Source organism: Artemia sp. Qi Xiang Cuo, chromosome 16 (genome assembly GCF_049724085.1).
Source record: "Artemia sp. Qi Xiang Cuo chromosome 16, ASM4972408v1, whole genome shotgun sequence".
Classification (NCBI taxonomy): domain Eukaryota; kingdom Metazoa; phylum Arthropoda; class Branchiopoda; order Anostraca; family Artemiidae; genus Artemia; species Artemia sp. Qi Xiang Cuo.
The window spans coordinates 4590225-4613934 of NC_142809.1; the positions used below are offsets into that span (position 1 = coordinate 4590225).

The 23710-nt window shown below is 34.2% G+C and overlaps 1 protein-coding gene across 2 annotated transcripts in view; it reads right to left on the reverse strand.

Annotated features, from left to right (window-relative positions):
• The window catches only part of LOC148942492 (uncharacterized), an 84947-nt gene that overhangs the window by 57818 nt on the left and 3419 nt on the right, over positions 1–23710 (reverse strand). The window contains exons 1-2 of one of the 2 annotated variants that reach the window (XM_089102245.1): positions 13155–13251; positions 1583–3393 (exon numbers count right to left, since the gene is read on the reverse strand). In XM_089102245.1, the coding sequence (XP_088958371.1) occupies positions 1583–3391 (1809 nt within the window). In that variant the 5' untranslated portion in view covers positions 3392–3393; positions 13155–13251. Of the gene's footprint in view, positions 1–1582; positions 3394–13154; positions 13252–23710 lie in introns of those variants that run through there. The other variant, XM_089102244.1, reaches the window with a different exon arrangement.

A 23710-nucleotide genomic window follows, 5' to 3' on the forward strand; every position in this document is an offset into this window, starting at 1 on the left:
GGAATAAGAAGTGAGGCGGGCGGCAAAACAATACTAAAAATAATCAAAACAGTGATAGAATTTAAAATTATGAGTTCCTTGTAAGCGGTACAACTTTCAATAGTGGTTTAAAAAGTTCTACTTGTATATCATACCCCCTCAAGAATGCTTAACAAGGCACATTATAAAACGCAATAATAACAACCATAAACTGTTTACTTTACGGTTATTTGAATTAAAAATGCTAGACCATAAGATTATATATAATTAAAAAACAGATACCCCATATGTTAATAAAGACACTGCATATCAGTGGTTTTTAATTGGCCTTTGATTTCAACCTAAGGTCTTTAATTCCACAAACAATGCTATAATTAAAGAATTTTAGATTTTCACTTAATAACAAGGGCTTTCTCAAATAATGTCCGCTACGCAGATACCTGAGTGGTATTCTTGTCTATTAAGATGTAAATTTTGCGATTTAGCCTTTGTATTCTCATATTCAAAATTCGTCTCTCAATGAGAATGGAAGAAAGTAAAATGAGGAAGGAAGGAGGCAAAGCCGTATCCAGGGGTTAGGGGGTTTATAAGTTGATACCTCTCCCCCCCCCCCCCCGAATTTTTTTTCTGACTCGTAAAAACAAAAAAAATGCATACAAACAAATTTTTGGTATCTTTTTAAAAACAATTTGTAAATCCCCCAAAAAACAACCCACCCCCCAATAATACTTGACATGACCTTGTTTAACCCCCAGAAGTTTCGTCTGACTCATAAAATAGTAACATATATACATATATAGAAAACCAATAGATATAATGTAAATTGCAAAATGTTTGGAGGTTTTTTTTTCTTAAATGTTGTAGATTTTTCTACAGGTTTCTGTTCAGTTTCACAGCCGGTTTTGATTTTTTTTATTAGTATTTTTTTAATTTTTTGCACCTAAAAAATTGTTTAAAAATACTCAAATCTTCAGTCCTGGTTGGACTTCACTGAAGTAATGATTCTGGGACTGTTTTAATTTTTAATTTTACTTTGAAGACGTAACTTTAATTTTACTTTTAACGTAATTTTACTTTTACTTAACTTTACGATTTCGTTATGAGTCTTATTTATTTTCACTGTTTTATTTTATACAAATTTCCCTGTTTTGTATACATTCCGCATTGTTTTATATGTTGTTTTTTATTTTCTACCTTCATTTTAAAAAGTAAAAAAAACATCTATTGTATACAAATGATGAATAGGCCTACGCCATAACGAAAAAAAATATTTTATATCTTCATTTTAATTATAATATGAAAAAGCAATGTTGCACACTAAATTATTACTTGTAATACAACAGAAACAAGTAAAACTTGGATTCTCATTTAAAAAATAAGTCTAAAGTTAAAAAACATTCAAACCTTCCAGTTTCACCTACAATTATTGCATTTTTTTTTGAGCGCCGGAGAGTAAGGATGATCTAATTGAGTATATCAAACTCCCGTATATATATATATATATATATATATATATATATATATATATATATATATATATTTATATATAGATGAAAACATTGCATTTTGAAAATTAGAAAATAGTAATTATAAATCAAAGTACCTTCAATTCCTCGTGAGTCAAATTCTGTTTTTTTGGTCGAGATGTGCAGAAATGTTTACTAGAAGCCGATTCCTGTTTTGCCGCAACAGGGGTAAATATTTCATATGAGCTACAATTTTCTCGTTCACCGTTCTTGACCTCAAATTCTTCATTACCTTGTTTGTTACAATCATGGGTATATTGATGGCTATACCGTGACAGCACATCATATATGTCATTAGTGGGTAAGATTGGGTTGTGTTTATTGGAATTACCATCAGAGGCACCCAGACATTGAATTTGCCCGTGGCACAGGTGGCTATCTTTGTTTTTCACTTGATCTGATTGAAAATGCAATGATCCAAAGTTATCCGGAGAATCTTTTGTCTTAAACTCACTAGGGATAGGGGGAAGGGGCCTGGCAGGAAGTTGTTGAAAACCCGCTGAGGCTCGGATATACGGCTCTGGGACTGATCTTTCATCACGCACTGTTGGTGTACATGGGGTCAAAGCGTCAAGAACAAATTCCGGAGTAGGGGGAATTTCACAGCGTCCCCCTTTCTTAAGTGTTGAAAGCCATGAGAGATCCTGTTGGCATTGCTTCTCTAATGTGTTATATGAAGCGTTTGCTATTAAATTAGTTGGTCTGGTAATGCTAAAATCAGTTTCGTCCCTTGAAGCGGCTTTTAATTGATTTTTGACTTTGAGTGTTCCATAGGCCGCCTCATTTAGCCCACGGTCCCCGCTTTTAGCATCATCGCTATCGAACTTTTGAGAAGTATCTTTAATCGATTTTAGATCACAGCCTGATTTAGAAACTTCAGGTAATCTTGATAACGTTTTCGGCCTGTTGCTCAAAGTCCCATACATAGAGTGTTTTAGCGACGTTACTGACTTGGACGGTTTTAATCTCGCACTCTCTAATGTCCGACACTGAGAGCTTGTTCTTCTTACAAGTATACCTTTCATTTCGGATTTTATTACACAAGGGGCACCCTCTTCCTCAATGTTGGACACAATGTCTTTTGATTGTTGACCCAATGCATCTTTTGAAGGGGTGGAGGTACTTCTTTTCAGGCTATAAAACTTCTGCGATCTCTCAACAGGGGGTAATGCTTTTTCACAAACAGATGGCGCACGACAAATGCCGTGTTGGACAGGAAATCGCAAAGAATGGAATTTATCAACACCTGGCCCCTTATAGGAGCACCCAGTTGCATTGAGATCAGCCCCGTAACCTGAGTCTGTTGTTGACACCCGTCGTCGTCCTTCCTGTTCGCTTGACAATTCAGATACACCACTTGAGGAAGAGATGACACTGTCTCTGTCATTAAAAGCCACAATTTTGTCCTTCTTTTTGTCAGTAAATATTTCATCAGAATCATACCTACCGCTATCACCACGAGAAAAAGTTCCTAATTCTTCTGGGTTATCAAGTATACAATGCTCAGAGTTGCTCTGCCTAAATATTTTAAAGCCACCATCTTCTTCATCGCTCGATGGTTCTGTTTTCGTATCTACAAAAAACATGGATGTTGCATGTCTAGAGCGCTTATCCCTTCCAGATTTCCTAATTTGAACTGATAAATCGCCATCGACTTTCCCTGGCGTAGATGGCGATTTACGCATTCGCCTATCAACATTAGAACATGATAAAGATCTTTTTTTCTTAATATGCAGCCACTGAAACTTTGATTTTAATGTTTGCAGCCAATTATTAGTTTCCGTGTCACAATTTTCTTCTCCGTTTTGTACTATCACTTTCACAGGGGTTGTTTTTTCAGGGTTCGAAGCTATTGTCACCCTTCGAGTTTTCAGCGACTCCATCATTTCTGAAATATAAATTATTAAGTTATTATTCAATTACAATTAGTTTAAAATAACACTTTTCAAAAACAAATTACACATACAATTTGTAAGACATGCCGTAATAACTATTCCCAAAACCTTTAAAAGCGTTTTCGACAGTCCAATATCATACACATGTTATTCCTGTTAAAATTAGCCTTTTCAAAATTTAATATCTGTTTTGAAAACGAATAGGGCTTTGTTTTTATGTCAGTTTTTCAGTTGTAAGGAAAACAAAGGCAAACACAGCAAAAACTATGAGATGAACTAAGATGAGTTTTTAGAGAGCACATGTGTGCCAAATACATGTACACTTTTTAGACAGCTTAGGACATTAATTCACAAAAATGTAGTGGGCAGGGGGGGGGGGGTCAAAACGAAATTTTCACTGTTGTTTTTCTCTTTTTTTCCCATGAAAATACGTAAAAGATATTTTTCAAAATCTAAGGGGGACAAAAAATTTAAGGGGCGATTTCTCCCCTGATTGACGTGTCTGTGTTAAGCAAATTCTGGTAATCCTATTTACAAAAGATTTGTACTACATCTCCTAAAGTTTTAAAATATAAGACAGGCGTTTCGTTTCCTAAGCATAGACATGTTTTTATCTCTTTTATTTAAAAAAGATCTCTTTTATCTCTTTTATTTTATCTCTTTTATTATCTCTTATCAGAAATAACAACTTACAGCCAAAGATTACTAGGGCATCAAAGGCACGGTTATCGTAAGAATCTTCGAGACCCTGCTCCATTCCTCCACCCACCAGAAATGTCAAGTTTCTTAAATTGTTGCCATATCTTCGATATCTTTAAAATGATTCGCTTGTTTTATGCATTTTTGAAAATGCATTCTCCCTCTGCCACGTTTTATGCATTCTCGCAAAACTTCCCTCCACCACAACCAACCCAATAAATAAATTTCTGTGTTCGTGTCCAACCCTATCTAAATTATTCCTTAATTTTTAATTTAATGTTTCCTTAGCAAGCTACAGGAGCCGAAGAAGGGACAAAAGTTTACCATAAGGTTTGACACCCACCGTGTCCTGTGGCACACTGGTGCAAAACTGTGAGTGTAATTTAGTAGTATTTGTGGTTTTGTAAGCTCTGGTGATTATATCTTCATATCTATTAACAAATGATAAATACCATACATGTAAAACTCCTCTAACGAATCAAGCGTAATCTTCAGATCAAGTCCAGCTGGTAGCCCTAAACCCGCGTGTAATTAGCTGTGATCTGTCTTTACGACCCTCTGCTTTGTCTTGCAAATAATAATAATAAAAAAAAAAAACAAAGAAGAAAAAACAACACAGGATTAAGGGGCACCAATTAGGAGTATGGGGTAAGGAGGGGAGGCAGGATTATGGGGTAGAAGAAGATGACGGTAAAAATAAATATGCTTGTTTGAATAGGTTTAGTGAAAATTTACAAAACCTTGAAAAATATATTAGAAAAAAACTTGTAAAATTGACAATTTGAGACCGATTTCGAGTAGCAGTATGAGTAGATTTTGAGTAGCATATGCAGTTTTTGGTAGTAGCTGGTGTCAAATTTTAAAAAATGAAAAGTAAGTGGAAACTCAGCCAAAATGAGTTAGTCCAGGGGGTACATTTTGATGTACTTCGTTATTTAAGAACAAAAAAAAACGCAAGCTAAAAATGCAGAGATAAATAGCCAAAATTGATATATTAAGTTTTTGTCCTCGAAGAAGAGCATCTACAGAAAGAGGGAAACGAAAATTAAAATGTTATTTTTGGTAGTCTCTGCACTATCAAGTCGCAAAATATATTGTTTAGCGATCAGGCAGCAATCACTTTTTAAAATAGATACTCGTTTAAATATTTAATAGTTAACAAGTTATATAGTAGTTAAATAGTTACTTGTTAATAATTAAATAATAAGTTCATTAGTTTATTAATCCATATTCACAAACAAATAAATAAATTAAACAACACTTTCGCGCTGGAGAAAACCTATAAAGGTTTCCGATCGCGCGAAAGTCTATGTAACTACTTACCTATTAACTCAATTATTTACATAAACCTCAACTATTTAATTAAAACTATTATAAACAAACCAAAAATAAATAAACTATAACCTATATATATATATATATATATATATATATATATATATATATATATATATATATATATATATATATATATATATATATATATATATATATATATATATATATATATATATATATATATATATATATATATATGATAAGAAAATAGATAAATAACTGAATTAAAAATAATAATAGATAAATAAAATATAAAAGAAAAAAGATAATAATTTAATTTAATTAACAAGCTAATAGACGTTTAATTGACATAGTCACAGCTTATGTTTTAGTAACCACGCAGCACTCACTCTTTGAAACACATTTTCGTTGACTATTTTTTACAGTAAGTTCAAATAACAAGTTAATAGGCGTTACTAAGAAGTTACTTGAATCAGGAGTGCTATTTAATAAATCATACACAAAGTTTACGGCGATATGGTTTGTGTAGTCCACCTAAATTGTTCCTTAAGTTCTTTGAAGGTATACCGACACAGCAGAGGGTGCGATAATTACGTGCCGCCTTTCCAAATTGACCATGAAGACAAAAGAAATGGGTAAATCACTTTCATATGATCATAATTCTAAGAATAAACTTTGCAAATTGAAAGGGAAATCAACTTCCTGCGGCACTTAAACCGCGAAAAGACTAACTAAAGAACACTATACCATTTTTCTGGCAATTTAATAGGCTGATAACAGAATGTTAGCTTGAATCCATGGCTTGTTTCCATAAACTTATTCCCTCTTGCACATCAAAATTAAATAAATAAAACAAGTTTTTTTAACTAAATGTAAGGAGCGACATTAAAACTTAAAATCAACAGAAAATATTCCGTGTATGAAAGGGACTGTCCCCTCCTCGCCGCCTCTCTCTTTACGCTAAAGTTTTTATTGTTTTAAAAAACTGTGTTGTGTTTAAGTGTAAAACTTTAGCGTAAAGAGTGAGGCATTGCGGCGGTGACAGCCCCGTTCATATACGTACTCATTTCTTTTCGTTTTAAGTTTTAATGTCGCTCCTTACTTTCAGTTAAAAAAACTTGCTTTTTTATTTAATTTCTGATCGTTTTTTAGTTAATGCAGCTATTATTTGTATAAAAATTTTACTTTTCTTTTGTTAAATGGATGTCTTTACAAATTAACTTACGTAACTAACTTCTATATTCGTATATTTTTCTTCTGGCAAAAAATACAAAGTTGCAGATTTTTGCAGATATGAGCTTGAAACCTATTTAATAGGGTTTTCTGATACGCTGAATTCTGACGGTATGATTTTCATTAAAATTCTTTCAGTTGTAGGGGATGTTTCCCCCCGCGTTAAAAAATCAAGTATAAGTTCTCAGACCTGTAACTTTTGACGAATAATACTATAGTCAATAAAATTTATATATTTAGGATCAACACTATACACACATTCCTTTTATATATTTATTGACATCAAAATTCTGTTTTTAAAAGTTTCGATTACTATTGAGCCGTATCGCTTGTTTTTTTATTGTTTTTTTATTACGTATATGTTATTACGTATATGAAGGGGTTCTCCCCTTAGTCAATACCTGGCTCTTTACGTTAAAAGTTAAAAAAATTTTGATTCACAAACCCCGGAATCACAAAGGCCGTTTAATTATAATAGATAGCTCTTTTGAAAGCACTAAAAAAAAATGTAGCGTAAAGAGCGAGGTATTGACTTGGGGGAGAACCCCCTCACATACGTCATAATTTCTGTTCGTTTTAAGTTCTAATATTCCTTCTTACATTTCAGTTGAAAAAACTTGATTTTTTTATTTAATTTCTGATCGTCTAATGATCGATTTAATTTCTAATGCTTGTAAATCCGGCGCCCCCTTAAGATAAATGTATCTTACCCCCAAGAAAAATCCACCCCGTAAATTTTATCCAGATTAACCCCTCCCAATAGCCCCCCCCCCCCCCCACAAAAAATCCTTCCTGAAAATGGTTGTATACTTCCCAATAACCAATAAATAATGCTGGCAAGTCCGGCGCCCCCTTCATGGCAATTTCCCTTCCCCCATGAAAACTTCCATCATGAACAGATCCTCCAACATACCCACCGACCCACCCTTCCCACCCACTACCAGAAAAAAAACCTCCTGAAAACTTCTGTATACTTCCGAATAACCAATGCTATATGTTAACATTGGGTAAAGTTCATAACTTTTAGCCCTTCCTCTGGGAACTTCGGGGGATTAAGTCACCCTAAAAGACATATTTATCATATTTTCGACCATGCTGAACAAAATGGCTATCTCAAAATTTTGATTGGGTGACTTTGGGAAAAAAATAAGCGTGGGAGGGGGCCTAGTTGCCCTCAATTTTTTTTGGTCACTTGAAAAGGTAAATAAAAATTTTAATTTCCGTTCCAATGAGCCCTCCCACGATATTCTAGGACCACTGGGTCGATACTATCACCCCTGGGGAAAAAACAAACAAAAAAAAACAAATTAACACGCATCCGTGATCTTTCTTCTGGCAAAAAATGTAAAATTCCACATTTTTGTAGATAGGAGCTTGAAAACTCTACAGTAGGGTTCTCTGATACGCTGAATATGATGGTGTGATTTTCATTAAGGTTCTATAACTTTTAGGGGGTCTTTCCCTCTTTTTTTGAAAATCAGCCAAATTTTCTCAGGCGCGTAACTTTTGATGGGTAGTACTAAACTGGATTAAAATTATATATTTGAAATCAGCATTGAAATCTGATTCATTTGATGTATCTATTGGTATCAAAACCCGTTTTCTAGAGTTTCGGTTACCATTGAGCCGGGTCGCTCCTTACTTACAGTTCGTTACCACGAACTGTTTGAAATATGCCAAGAGAGGCCGATGTTTAGTCAGTCGCTTCCATTGGCGGAGGATGGAGCGAATAGAGGGTATGTGCTATCCCTAAGTCCCCCCTTCCCTAAATTTTTAAAACTTTGCTTTTTTCGTAATATTTTCATTGGATTTTTTTTTTATTTTATTGAGAATTGAAAGAAAAAAAAACAACTTTGCTCACTCCTAGATTTTAAGAAATGAACTTGCTCCCATCCCTATAAATTTTCGCAAATTTACGCCGTGTTTAGTGCTTTTACAATTGGGGCAAGTCAAGGGAACAACGTCAGAGCATGTCTGCAATTCATAACCGTACATTCACATACATTTTTATTGTTTTTATGTATGGACAACCCATACTGAGTCAATGTTCAGGCCAGGGTTGCCACCCTGACCTGGAAGAATTTACTAAATCGGAGAGGAAACATTTACTAGATCGTATCTGTTTTTACTAAATGCTCAAAAAAATTTTTGGCGCGTGCAGGTACGCTGCACGCGCACCATCAAGCATCGATTTTTACTATAGGAGGATAATCAATACGATTTTCACAATCTTTTTTGTTCTTTTTTTTCTATTTTCCTCTTTTCTTTCGTTTTCATAGTAGGCTATGACTGAAAATTCCGGAAACCTACAAGTTCAAAACTCCTTTTTTTGGATATATATATATATATATATATATATATATATATATATATATATATATATATATATATATATATATATATATATATATATATATATATATATATATATATATATATATATATATATATATGTTACATTTCTACTTACTTTTAATTTCTCTCAGTAGACTCCTTTTTCCTCAATAAAAACTTTCAAACTGAGTAAATTCACCTAATCACCTTGGGTGGTTGGTTAGGGGGAGAAGCTGCCCCCCTGACCCCCCCCCCCTACGCCCATGAAAGGTAGGATTACGTAGACTTACTAGTAAAATCCAAAAAGAAGTAGCGTAGCTAGGGGGATGCAAGGGGTAACGCCAATCCTGGGTGCAGCCCCCGAGGGGACGCCAAACTGTGTTATTTTACTTGTATTGTGGTAGTGATGGTGGTCGGGGTGCAAAAAACCTACATTGTCTCTGGGCACTGAAAATCCTAGCTACGCCTCTGCCTAGAAGGCAACAACGGTGCGCAAAGTGAAGGGCAGGGATTATTCATAGAAGTATGAGATTGTGCGAAAATAAAAAAAAAATGTTAACACTTGTAAAAATACGATTTTGCTGGCAAACAATCATTCTTCATGCCCTGGAAACACTTTGATCTGGAAAAAAATACATGTCTGTGCCCCCAGAGTAGGCTCTGAGGGCGGCTTTGCAACTAATATGCCAAGAATAAAAATACGCCGAACTCACCATGGTAAGAAACTCACACGGTTAAGAGAATTTTATGCGTTCATTTGAACTGCCACTTCTAAATAGAAAGAAGATAGGGTACTTTTATACTACCACACTTTTGTGCCACCACGCTCAAAATCTTGTATCGCGAATATGAGACAATAACTTGGTTTCATGGTCTTTATACCAGATAATATTACCTCCGGCTTGGTTGTAAACTACATTGTAGCTATATTTTAATTAAATATTTAGTTGGTATTTTGGTTAGGTTATGTTTTAATATAATGCGGTCTGGGTGCCCCCCCCCCTCCATAATTCTTTGTTGTAGTTTTCATAATTTTTCTGATAAATAATTATATTTTCATCATATTTTTTTTTCATTAGCATTAACCAAAATTCACTTTTCGACAGAACTCGAGTGTGGTGGCTATAAGACACAATTACCGAAAATAGTTTTATACCCCAATTGACAATTTGAAATTTCCTAGTGTTCCTATGCTCTTTCAAAACCTGCCGGTTCCCTACCCTGCACCACTTGCTGTATGTTTTGGAGCGCCACTTAAACCACTACGCGTAGCATACTCTGCGCTATCAGACATGCTTCTACCGCGCCCCCTCGCATCGTGCGTGAGGAACGACTTCCACCGCGAGCGGTAAGCTGAATTCACAGTTTATATAATTATCCAGAAAGTTTACCGCAGATGATTTCTGGCTCTTCATTCTCGGTGCGAACAAAAAGCTCCTCCCACTTATTTGTCCACTTATTGGTAAGCCGGCCAGGTGGTTTTGTGAGTACTTGTTCTTTAAGTGATTATGCTTTGTCTACCCGTGAAAAGATCTAATGTCGCTTATGTTTATACGTTCTCTGGAGCACTCGCACCTCGGTCCGGGTTTTTATAATGGATAAGATAGGGAAAGATCATACTGCTAATTATATAAAGTGAGCTGAATTTGACTATATATTGATATCATAGAAAATGAGCAACACAATAAATAATGAAATACTATCTTATGAATAGGGTTCTAAAAAGTTTGACTTCAAAACTTAAGCGGGAAAACACTCATAATGGAATAAAACTTATCGCCGACTAAAACGATTAGAAAGTGAAGTAAACCGAATAATGCAATTTAAAGTAGAAAAGATGTTTGACTCAATTAAAAGATATTAGTGCCACTGAATGGATTAAGTTGTGGTTTATTTGTTTTGAAGCCTATTTCATGCTTGTTACTACTACTACTACTACTAACAACTCACCACAGCACCAAGCCACCTGAGGCCGACACAGCTACACACGATCCTCCTCCACCCCAATCTATTCAAAGCCTCCCTTTTTAAACCCGCCCACGAAGTTCCCATTTCCTTTAAATCTTTCTTTATGACGTCCTCCCACCGCAGACGGGCACGACCTGCTTTCCGTTTAGCCCTAAATGGTTGGCCGAAAAGAACAACCTTCGGCAATCTGTCATCCTTCATCCGCACAACGTGCCATAACCACCTCAACCTTTCTTTCATTTTAGCCCTAGAGAGCGGTATTGAACCACATTTTTCGTATAGTCTATTGTTTGAAATACGGTCAGTCAGCCGGGTACCCAGAACAATCCATAAGCAATTTCTCTGGAAAACATCTAGCAAATCTTCATCCGCTTCTTCGGAGCGTCCATGCTTCAGAGCCATATTTGACCACTGTCATCACTGTAGCTTCTAATATTCTAATCTTGGTTTGCAGGACTTATCTTTCCTATTCTTCCAGACTTTTTTTAACTGTGAAAAAACACCCTGAGCCTTGGCTATTCTATTTTTAACATCTTCACTGCTCCCACCATCTTTACTAATAATACCAGCAAGGCAAGTGAAGCTGCCCACCTGATCAATCTTTTCATTACCCAACGTCACCTTTTCATCTGCACTTATTCCTAGCCTTAGTGACTTAATCTTCTTAACATTAATTTTCAAACCAATTCTAGCACCCTGAACACGCAAAAGCTCTAAAACTTCATTCATTTTGCTCACACTGTCATCTAGGATGTTTAAATCATCAGCATAATCCAAGTCCAGGAAACTTTTTCCTCACCATTTGATTCCGTGGTCTCCCATTGCCTTTCCTGTGCTCCTTAAAACAAAGTCCATCAAAATAATCCATATAAGGGGGAAAGAGCACCGCCCTGCTTAATTCCTGATTTGACGCAAAACCAGCTGCTAACCTCATTTCCTACCTTAACCACAGCAGTGTTATTCTCGTACAAAGTACTAATCACTTTGATGTATTTGTCTGGATACAACTTTTACTAAAGCTCTTCTATCAACAGAATCAAACGCTGTACAGTTGTAAGATTGAAGTCGATAAAAAAATTAAAGCTTTTCCCCAGTGACCTACGGTTGCAAGGTTCAAGTCGTTTAGAAAATATAATAATTTAATATAATAATTTAATGGGAATTACTACCCAAATTTCACATACGCCCTCCTTATTACACATATGTCAAAGGAGCGACCCGTACTAATAGTAACCTAAGCTAAAAAATACTACGTTTTCATAACAATATACATGTTACCGTGAATTTCCGAAATTGGTAAACGTCCGAAATACGCTTTTTTCCCTTGGATTTAATCAGCGTTGCCAGTCAACTTTTTAAGTTTTATTCAAGGTTTGATGGTGACAGGCTAGGTTTTTAAACCATTTCTGAATTTATAACCTAATTTAACATAACCTAATTTTAAGTTTTACCATCAAAGCTTGCATAAGACTGGAAAAGCTGATTCGTAAAGCCGATTGAATCAAAGCAGAGAAATGGGAATTCGAATATTCACCGGTAAATGTCAATATTAACCAGATTTCGGACATCCACAATGACATTTACACCAAAGGAATCTAATGTTTATGGTGATTTTACATATATAACTTTCACCAAATTTAAATTTACCTATCAGCAGCTACGAACTTCTTTTTGGCTAATTTTGGCTAAAAATTTGGCTGATTTGTGTAAAAGGGAGAAAACACCCTCTAAAGGAGGACTGATCTTGATGAAAATTATAACACCGAATTCAGAATGTCAGAGAACTCTACTACAGAGGTTTCAAGCCCCAGAGGTCTACAAAAATGTACAGAGGTCTACAAAAATGTACAGAGGTCTACAAAGATGCAACATTTTCCCACCAAAACGATAATTACGGATGTGTGTTTTTTGATTTTTTTTTTTCTGCTTGATTTAACCAGGGGTGATCGCATCGAACGAATGATCCTAGAATAAGGCTCATTTGAAAAGAGGCTCCTTCGAACAAAATATGATAATGTATTTATAACCCGCTACAACAAAAAACAAAGTAGGGTAAAACAAGAAAAAAAAAACAATTGAAAGTTCTACAGTATTAAACTCTTTGTCGTTATTTAGTGATAGCAACTATCCTAATAATTGATCAATAGCCAAAATAGCCAAAATAGTCAAAATTAAGATAACAACGTACTAGAAGCAATGAAAAAAAGAAAATAGAACTCACTTTCTTGACGTAATTCATATAATCCAACTAACTCAAAACCATGAAAAATACCCAATATCTATCTCAGTTTTGGACCACAAACCTAGCACCAGTGTAATTATGCAATCCTACTGATATAATTTATGATATGTTTAGAAGAAAAATATTTGTGTTGACTTTTGCTGATAACAACTCAACTAGGAAAAGTAAACAGTCATTTGTTTATACTCTAATTATTATTGCCATAGAGACAAACATAATCAGTTTCCTCTGTGTAGGTCACAAGATACAGGCAACATAAGTACTGGTGTGACGTAATTTTAATTGGCTTCTTTGCTTTAATTTCTTAATGTCATGCTAGTAAACATGCGTGCTTAAATTGGTATGATGTACCATGTAAAATTACCACAGTAAAATTACTAAGACATATTTTTCTGACCTGAAAGCAACTTAAAATTAGGATAGCGAAAAACCTAACTGACGTCACATATTCAGTTGTTTGTACTTTTTACTTTCCATCGTCCATATATATATACATATATCTATATATCTATATATATATATATATATATATATATATATATATATATATATATATATATATATATATATATATATATATATATATATATATATATATATATATATATATATATATATATGATATTTAGACTAGTTGATTGAGTACGTTGATTATGAATTGAAGTTATCAAGTATTTTGCTGTAGGTTAGATTAGCTGAGTTGAATTCAAAATACTATTACTTATGTTTCTTCAGTACTCGAGAGTTTAGAAAGTAAAAATTCTTACGTACCTGCAGTTCAGCGTATAATTAAGGTTTTGTTTCTCGTCTTTGTTATTTGTTCGATTATGTGTAATGTGTTGTAATTTATTTTTTGTGTGTGTTTTTTTTTTAGTGATACTCCGTCTTTTGTACCTTTTTTTTGACGGGTAATATATATATATATATATATATATATATATATATATATATATATATATATATATATATATATATATATATATATATATATATATATATATATATATATATATATATATATATATATATATATATATATATATATATATATATATATATATATATATATATATATATATATATATATATATATATATATATATATATCTATATATATATATATATATATATATATCTATATATATATATATATATATATATATATATATATATATATATATATATATATCTATATATATATCTATATATATATATATATATATATATATATATATATATATATATATATATATATATATATTTTTTTTTTTATATATATATATATATATATATATATATATATATTTATAACCTAAAACCAAAATTTTCTTATGTCTCAAAATTTTTAAGTTTTTAGGGCAGTATCATATTTTCGCTAGTGTTGCCATGTTGAATCATGGAAATAAACAAGTAAAACTAATTAGTTGAATTCATAATTATTTTCGTCCTCTAAAATCACAAATATTAATGATTCCCACTGGAAAGCTTTACCATCCACATCTGTTTTGTGTCAAGTGTTTTTAGCTTATTTTTGCTCGTTTAATTGTCTCATTTTTCTTTTGTTTGTCTCGAAATTTTTAAGTTCTTAGGCAGTATCATATTTTCGCTAGTGTTGCCATGAAGAATCATGGAAATAAACAAGTAAAACTAATTTGTTGAATTTTACAATTCTTTTCTTCTGCTAAGATAACAAATACTAATGATTCCCACTGGAAAGCTTTATCATCCAAAGCTGTTTTGTGCCAAGTGTTTTTAGCTTATTTTTCTTTTTTATCAATTTGGCACCCGTCATTACCCGAAACTGTATATGGCAGTAGTTTTCATCTAAATCTGAGTTACTGATTTTTTCCTGATTTTTAAAGAAGGATGTGACTGAATAAACTTCCACTAAACGAATGAAAAGAATCGGATTTCGTTTTTCACTGCCCTTGGTACTCTAATAGTTCTACAGTTTACTCTGCTCAAACCACAGTAGACAGAATATACAGTATCGACAAAGGCTATACTCTCCATTAAAAAAAATATGAAACATATTTAAAACCACACAAGATTCATACTCCGCCTTCGTGTACGCGCGTTACCGATGTACACATCACGAGAAGCCTATGGAAAAACCGTTTTTTTTTGTCCGATCACTACCAACTATAAACTAAAGTTCTAACGTATATTCCCAGGGTCAGTACGCGCGGTATCAAATGTGTTTCATGTTTGGAAAAAGAAGACGCTACAGTCTACAGTGGCTCAAACCAATACCGCACAATAGATTACAAATGATAGTAAATTTAATGAAAATGTTAAGGTGTAAGGTTTGTGGTGCTGTTTGGGGACTGTGATATAGATAGGTTATTTTTTCGTTTTTTTATTGTTTTGTTATGTTAGCGTATTTTTTCCACCCCATTGGACAACTTCTTGGGGTGGCCGCTAAACTTACGTTAAATTGTTTGTTTGTTTAGAATAAATCTCTCTCTCAAAATGCTTGCAAAAGAGCTGCATTAGTCGACTTTTCTCTACCTCCCTCCACTCACTCGGGCCCGCCCCTCGCATGCTTATTATCCTGATGTGGCCTTCCCTGGGCCTGAGCCCTCGGTCCACGCACATGTAGTCAAATGCCACCCCCCTGCATGCCACAGACAGAAGTTCGGAACTTCAACTCTAACCAGATTCTCTATCAGTCATTTGGGGGGGGGGGGGTAGAACCATCATAATATAATTTTCTTTGACTATATTATGTACAGGATTTTGTGCTTACTGTACGAAACAAATTCTTTGCTGCTTTTATAAATTTTGCTGTTTTTAAAACTTTTATTTACTGTTCTTACAAATTTGGCCTTCCTCCCAAATATGGGTCTCCGAAATCAATTCTTATGTATGTGGCTGATGCAGCCTATAATATTCGAAAGATCATATTGAATAAAATTTGATGGTCTAAGCCAGTCCATGTTTATTTGTAATATCAGGTGAAATTAAACAGAAGGTATATCGGGTATATTACAGAAGATACCCGATCTGAGATAGGGTATCTCACAAATCAACAGTCGATATAATGTCGTCGGTAGCCATAGCATGATTCTAGCACTAAGCAGATCTTGTTGTTTGTTGGCGGACGACCAACCTGTTTTAATTAGCTCTAATCGGAAGAGGTTGAAAGTTCTGGCATTAAATCAGCATATCTGAACGGTGTTTGAGTTTCATATCGAGGGTCCGTTTTTCCCGGATGCATAACAGACATCTGGGTGAATTTGAGAGGAGCATAAGATTTTTATATCCAACAGAAGCCGTTTCTGGAGATGAAATGATTAGACTTGTTTCGTTCTGTTCAATAAGATAAGAAAAAGAAAACTTCCTTCCGACAATGAGGAGACACATTGCTTATCTTGAAGCAAAACTCGACAGACGGAATTTGATATTTGATCAATCACTGCTTGAACCTGCTCGGTCCCAAAAAGGAGCAGGCACTTGTGATATAAATACGGCCTTACATATGGGGGGATCATCTAGTTTTAACCCCACCCCCAGAATTTTGGCCCGATTCGAACAAAAGTAACAAACACATGTAAATGAAATTTTGCACACAAAAACCTTGATAATAACTGATTTTTTTTTTAAAACCATCCCCAGAATTTTTCCGTGTTTTCATCTCCCAAACAAAATCTTGGATTCGGCCCTGAATATCAAGGAGCGCAAAAGTTAAATTTTATTGTTTAAACTAGTTAAGTGGAAACTTAAGCGACCACATGTATCTTTGAAAATTAGGAAAATCGGGAATTCATTTTTTAATAAGAAAAAAACCTCCATATACAGCTACAGTTTTTAGCAGCAGTGGGTGTCCAATTAAAAAAAGAAAGTAACAAATAAGCAAAAATTCATGACACCGAGCAGCTTAAGAGCAAGTTGCTTTCCCTGGAAAGTGTAACTGTCTTTGGGAATCAATAGATTCCCATTTATTAGTGTTTTGAATTATTATTATAATTCATATTATATATATTTCATAATTCATAATGTTATAATTCATAATATATATAACATTATATATAAATAATATTATATAATATAATATAATATTATATATATATACATATAATATTATATAATATAATATAATATAATATATTATATAATATAAATAATATTATAATTCATAATATATATTATTATAGTGTTTTAAATTATTAGTGTTTGAATTTTTACACACGAAAAGTTTTGTCTAGTTCAACTTATTCATTTTTTAATTTTCTTTAATTTCACGGTTCAACGTGGCAACGCTAACTAAACGCGTTATTGCCTTAAGAACTTCCTAAATTTTTAACAACCAAAAGACAAATTTTAGAAATTCGTGGTTCTCAGGTACTAATAGACTTAAGATAGGTCCAAGGCAAGCACAGACGCATATATTTTGGAGGAGGAACTCCCCCCTACATATTAAACCAAAATTATCGGATAAATCAAATAAAAACAAATAGAAATTCGGGGAAATTTTGAATTTCAGGGGAGGGAGCCCGGGGCCCATCCCCTGGTCCAGGATGAAAAAACGTCTCATTTTAAAGTATTTGGTACTTTAATCAAGAAGTTCAGGGTGGGCAATTTGAAAAACAAACAGGCGAGGTATTTAGCAAACAGAAAATCAGAGGAAATTGTAAAACTCCTGAGATTTCAAAGGATTTCCTCTCCCCTCTCTCTCTCATACGTACCTAGAAGGGGACATTATATTATAAACTAGAAAAGTAATAACAATACATCCAACAGTTTTCCAACCTTGAAAGCCAATGCAACAGGATCGGGTAGTCCTAATTGAATTGACTTACGAGATACCTTGATGAACGGACACAGAAAATAAACGCAAAATCTATAACAAATGATTAAGTAAACAGTAAATGGAAATTAATGTCTCGAGGCTGAATATAATTTTTTACGAGAAATGAATTAGGAAGTGCATTAGCTTAGTAGGCATAGCCAAGGAGTCGCAGGGCTCTTTCCCAAAATACCCTGAATTCTATGATTTTTTGTATTAACTTAAAATGATTCGCCTGCGTTGACGGATGTGTCCCCTTTCTATCTTTAAATATAGTTCTAGGAAATTTTAATATGCATGATACATATATATGTATTATTCCAAATTGGTTCCTAAGTGTTTCCTAAATTTATTTATTTCTGGTTATGAAATACACAATTACCCTACATGATATGCTAATAATGTGAGGACATCTCAAGTTGTTAGAACTAGATATTTATTTTCAATACGTCATATTGGGCCAAATGTTTGGAATAATTTGCCGGAATTTTTGAAAAAGTTTGTAAATGTGTGTAATTTCCGTAGAGATCTTAGAACAGTTTGTATCCGATTGTATGATTTTTTAAGAATAGTTGAATTGAATTTTATTCACTCTCAAGTACCCCCCTCCCCCACAAAAAAAAAATGGAAATATATCGTTTAATTTTCGGTTGGATGGAAACAGGATTCTTTTTAGTGTGTGGGCAAGTGAAATGAGTTGTTGTCTGGAAGGGTTGAAGATCAGGAGCTGGGCAAGTGCAGATTTTTTTTCTCTCTTCTTTCTTTTCTTCTCTTTTTTAAATTTTATTCCTATTTTTAAGGGGTTACTCCGAGCTAGTGCATGTTCTGTTGTGTTGCTTTTTTTAGTGTTTTGTTGTTGTTTGTTTTCTTGAATTAATCCCGCTATTAAATTGAAATTAAATTGAGTTTCTATCACATTTACACTAGCATAAAAACCCTGCTTGAAGGACTGTTACAAAACAAACAAGAGTCTGTTTTGTAACAAAACATACCAGGCATGTAGAGATGAACTTTTGCTTGGGGGGAAGTAAAGTCTTGAAGACAGCAAGAAATGGGTGAATTCTAAAAAAAAACGCACGAACTTAAAATCTATGAGACTTTGAGCCAAACCAGACTAAAAAAAAATATTAAGTATTAAACAATGAACTACTTAAATAAGGTATGCCCCTAATAAGCCGGATTAGCGTATATTCACAGAGTCTTATTAAGAGTGGGGAAGGGTATCAGATCAGTGTCTAGGGAATAGGACTCTATTCCACCTCTGCTATGTTAAGATTGGCCTTACTTTTATCCTTAAACTACGTTGCTTGAAGCGCAGCATAAGAAAATGGTTCGGAAAAGGACCCCCCCCCCAAAAAAAAAAGAGTTTCTCACAAACAGGCATGTACATGAGGATTTCCTCTGGAACGGGCAATAATATTTAACGGTTTTAAAAGGTAGTGCGCAGAAATTGGGGACAATTTTGGATTTTCGGGGACTCAAACCCAGAGCCCCCCTCCCCTGCATACAAAAATAGAAGAAACGAATTGTGAATATTAGAAAGCAAAGTACATCTAGGTAGGAACACTCAGGTCCCGTTTAGTTTTCTCCTAACATAAAAAGAGGAAATACCTAATTATGTTTATATAAGACTTTTTCCATTTTTTTTTTTATAGAAATTTGCTAAGAAATTTCCATAATGAAACAACATATGCAAACTCAGCACTGTTATTAAGAAGATGGACACTCGGTTAGAACGGAACATTTATCTCTGATGAATATAACTGCAATGTAAAATAACTTTTAATAAAGCTTCTGAACAACTTCTTTTGAAAAAATCAAATGGAACACAAATTTTTCAACCTAATAGTTGAGTTTCTACTCAAATCTCTTCTGAGATCGAATATAAAAAAGGAGCAAGATTAAAACTTAAGACGAACATTTTTCATTCCAGTTATGAGGAGACTACCCCCTCCTCAATCCCTTGCTCTTCACGCAAACTTTTTTAGCACTTGAGGCCTCTAGTAGAGATCTCATTAAGCGATTTTCATTAAGAATCATTGAGTTTTTGGGGGTGTTCCCCCCTTTTTCGAAAATCACAAATTTTCTAAGCTTTTGATGGTAACCTTAAACTTAATTTAGTTTATATTTTGGAGTCAGCATAAAAAGCCCATTCTTTTGATGTATCTATTGTTATCAAAATTCCGTTTTTAGAGTTTCGGTTGCTATTGTGCCTTACTTGCAGTTCGTTGCCATGAACTGTTTGAGATAGAGTGGACATAAAATGGCCACTCTAAAAAATGGCCAAATGTAATGTTCTCCTGCTGAATAATATGTTTGACAGCGCTAACATGACTTATTGTCAACACATCAGCAAAGGGAGATCAGTAAACTAGGGATGCAATCAAGCACAGTGGTTGTCCAAAATCGAAACACTTTTACCGCTAAAATTTAGTGGGTAGGGAAACTACGGGACGACGGCTAAGAATTTAAAATATTTTATTAAATATTTCAAATATATAAATGCCAAGGGCAGTGAAAATGAAACCTAATTTTCGTTATTTAAGTGGAAACTTACACGATCATGTGAGCAGGGCCGTACCCAGGATTTTATTCGGAGGGGGGGGAACTTAAAAACACATCAGAAAGTTTTTTTTACATTTTTGTTACGAGTCGGACAGGAATTTCAGGGAGAGGGGTGTTCTAACCCTCTACCCGTGGATACGGCCTTGCATACGAGACCTTAAAATTCGAAAAATTCGGGAATTCAAATTTAGTGAAATTGACCTCTATATGCAGTTCAAGGCCGTATCCAGGGGGGGGGGTTACCCTTTTTGAACCCCCCCCCGAAATTTTTGACCGAGTCGAAAATAAGTCGAAAATTAGTAAAACCTAGGTAAAAATCAGTAAAATTAGTCGAAAACTGAGTCAAAAATTAGTAACCCCCCCCCCGAAAAAAAATCCTGGATCCGCCCTTCATGCAGTTCAGTGGTTTTTCATAGCAGCGGGCGCCAAATTAAAAAATAACCGAAAATCTAAATTAGCAAAAATAGTCTAAAAGCATAAAACACCAAACTGCTTCAAAAGGTGACGCTTTCCTTTGAAGGTTAGTTGTCTCTGGGACTGTTAATGTTTGCATTTTTACGGACGAAAGGCGTTGTCAAATTCATCTAAATATTTTTGCTGGGTTACTTTCGCGGTTTAACTTGACAAAACTGATGACAAACTATGATATTACCCAACTAACTTCATGATTTTGAAACAACGAAAAGATAACAAAATCTCAGTTTTCAGGCATGAATAGAACTAAAATAGGTCTAGAGGGCTAAATTGTTTTTTTTTCTAAACGGTTTTATTATTCCTCTCAGATCTCCCACCTTAAAAAAATATCCCTCATTACGTGGTTGATTGTACTTTACTTAACAGGATATTCCCCAGCTTCACACTAAAATGTTGGCTGTGTACACCTTTGACTAAAATTTAGGTACAATCCCATTATATGGGCCTTTCTAAAAAGTCAAGTTTGGTCAATGCTAATCACAGTTTATATAATTAGCAGGATGATCTTTCCCTATCTCACCCATTATAAAAACCCGGACCGAGGTAAAAGTGCTCCAGAGAACGTATAGCGGCATTAGATCTTTTCACGGGTAGACAAAGAATAATCACCTACGGAACAAGTACTGACAAAACCACTTGGCCGGCTCACCAATAAGTGGACAATAAGTGCACAAATAAGTGGGAGGAGCTTTTTGTTCGCACCGAGAATGAACAGCCAGAAATCATCTGCGGTAAACTTACTGGATAATTATATAAACTGTGATGCTAATGAAGTAAAATAAAATAGGATGAAAAATATAATAATTTACAAACAAATCTGGGCTATATATTTGCACATTAGGAGGGGTGGGGGTAAAGCATTGCGTGTACTAAAAGCGTAACCTAACCTAGGTACCTCCCCCCCCCCAAAAAAAAAAATCCAATAAACCACAATTTAATATCGTATACGCAATGAAAACCTTGCTTTCATTGTCTGCTCTACAACAGTTAAGACGTCATAAAACGGGTTTTATCATTGCCAGTCTATAGTGATTAAGCAGAGAGGCCCATGTAATGGGATAGTACCAAAATTTAACCTTTGGGTCGTCGTTTTTCAGATTTTTTCCATTTCCTTTCTCAGAAGCTAAGAGAGAGACCATTAAAATATGAAAATGGTTAATTAGAAGTTAGAAAGTTTCTGAGACTGACCTAACATTTCCTGGAGTTTCCCAGGCAATCATCTGTTTAGAATTAATTATTAAGAAGGATTTCAGAGTGAAAGCTTAAGAGTCTATTGGTTATTAATGAATTTCTGAGCCAAAATATCAAGGAAGCTTAGTGCTATATTAGCTAAAGTGATCCAAAAATCCTTAGGTTACCGAACACGAAATCAACAGGAGGGTGAAAAACGATGGAAATGGCTTCAGGATTCTTCCAAATATAAGAAGAGGCGGTACTTTCACATTATCAGGGCCCCTCTAAAGAAGTCCAACAAGAGATGCTACAGTTAAATGGGAAAGAGGCAATGAAAAACCCGTTTTTACAAGATGATTCAATACACCGCAGTAGAGAAATACATTGTATAGCGTGGTTTTAAGATATTTAAAGTGTTGTTCTTTGGTGTTTTTTTTTTTTTGGGGGGGGGGGGGAATGTACCTAGGTTAGGTTAGGTTACGTATTTAAAATATGCTATGGTTTGCCCCCTCTCCCACTCCTCCAAATGTGCAAATATAAAGCCCAAATTTGTTTGTAAAATATTATATAGTAATCCTATTTTATTTCATTGCCATTAACCAAACTTAACTTTTTAGAGAGGCCCTGATAATGCGAAAGTACCGAAGAGACTGTCCAATACTTCCGTTGTAAAAAGTGTGCTTTATTTACGTTGTTTTTATGAGGCGTCGTATGAGCCAATCGCACTGGACCTTATTTCTGGAGAGATTAATTCGACGACCTTTAAAAAACCTGAATGATTTTAACTGAGAACATTAATTGAAATCGTTTCGCAAAATGAATGTATATTATTTCCAACCTCACTGCTTCTTCTGTGTGACATTTTAAGCCAGTAAAAAACGAGAAGCAATTGACTTACAAGATCAGTACAAGTAAACTCTCTGTTTGACCTTAGTATTAAAATAACCAGTTTTTTCGCAAGATTTTTTTTATTTAAGGCCTTCAGGACGCTAAGCTCAATTTTAAAATCTACAACATCATTTTATAAGGAGCTTATTCTCTTTAAGGCCCATTAACAATAATATTTTAATACTGAAATTTTACTAGCACTGACTTGAGCCAATCATATTATTTGTAGCTATTTCTGACTAACTAAAAACATGTGTGGAAAATTCTGATTGGCTTAAATTAGCTCTAGCAAAATCTTGGTAGTAGCAAATATTCATTCTGGATGGGGCATTACACTCACTTTGTTTTGCTGTACACATACCCTTTACCACTTTTACCATACCCTTTTAGACACCTATAAGGGTCAGAAGAAGGGACTGGTAACAAACAAAAAAACTCAGAACACGTAATAATGTTTTTTATATTTCCCCCTTGTATCCCTGGCCATGGAGCCTTTCGAGGGGGATTAGGAGTGTTGTGGTTGGATTGAATATATTGATTGGATTATTCAATGTAGGCCTATTTTAATGTTTTTCTATTGATTTAGTGTTTGATTTAAATGATATGTATTCCCCCTCTATTACAGGCCTAGGAGTCTTTGGGGGAT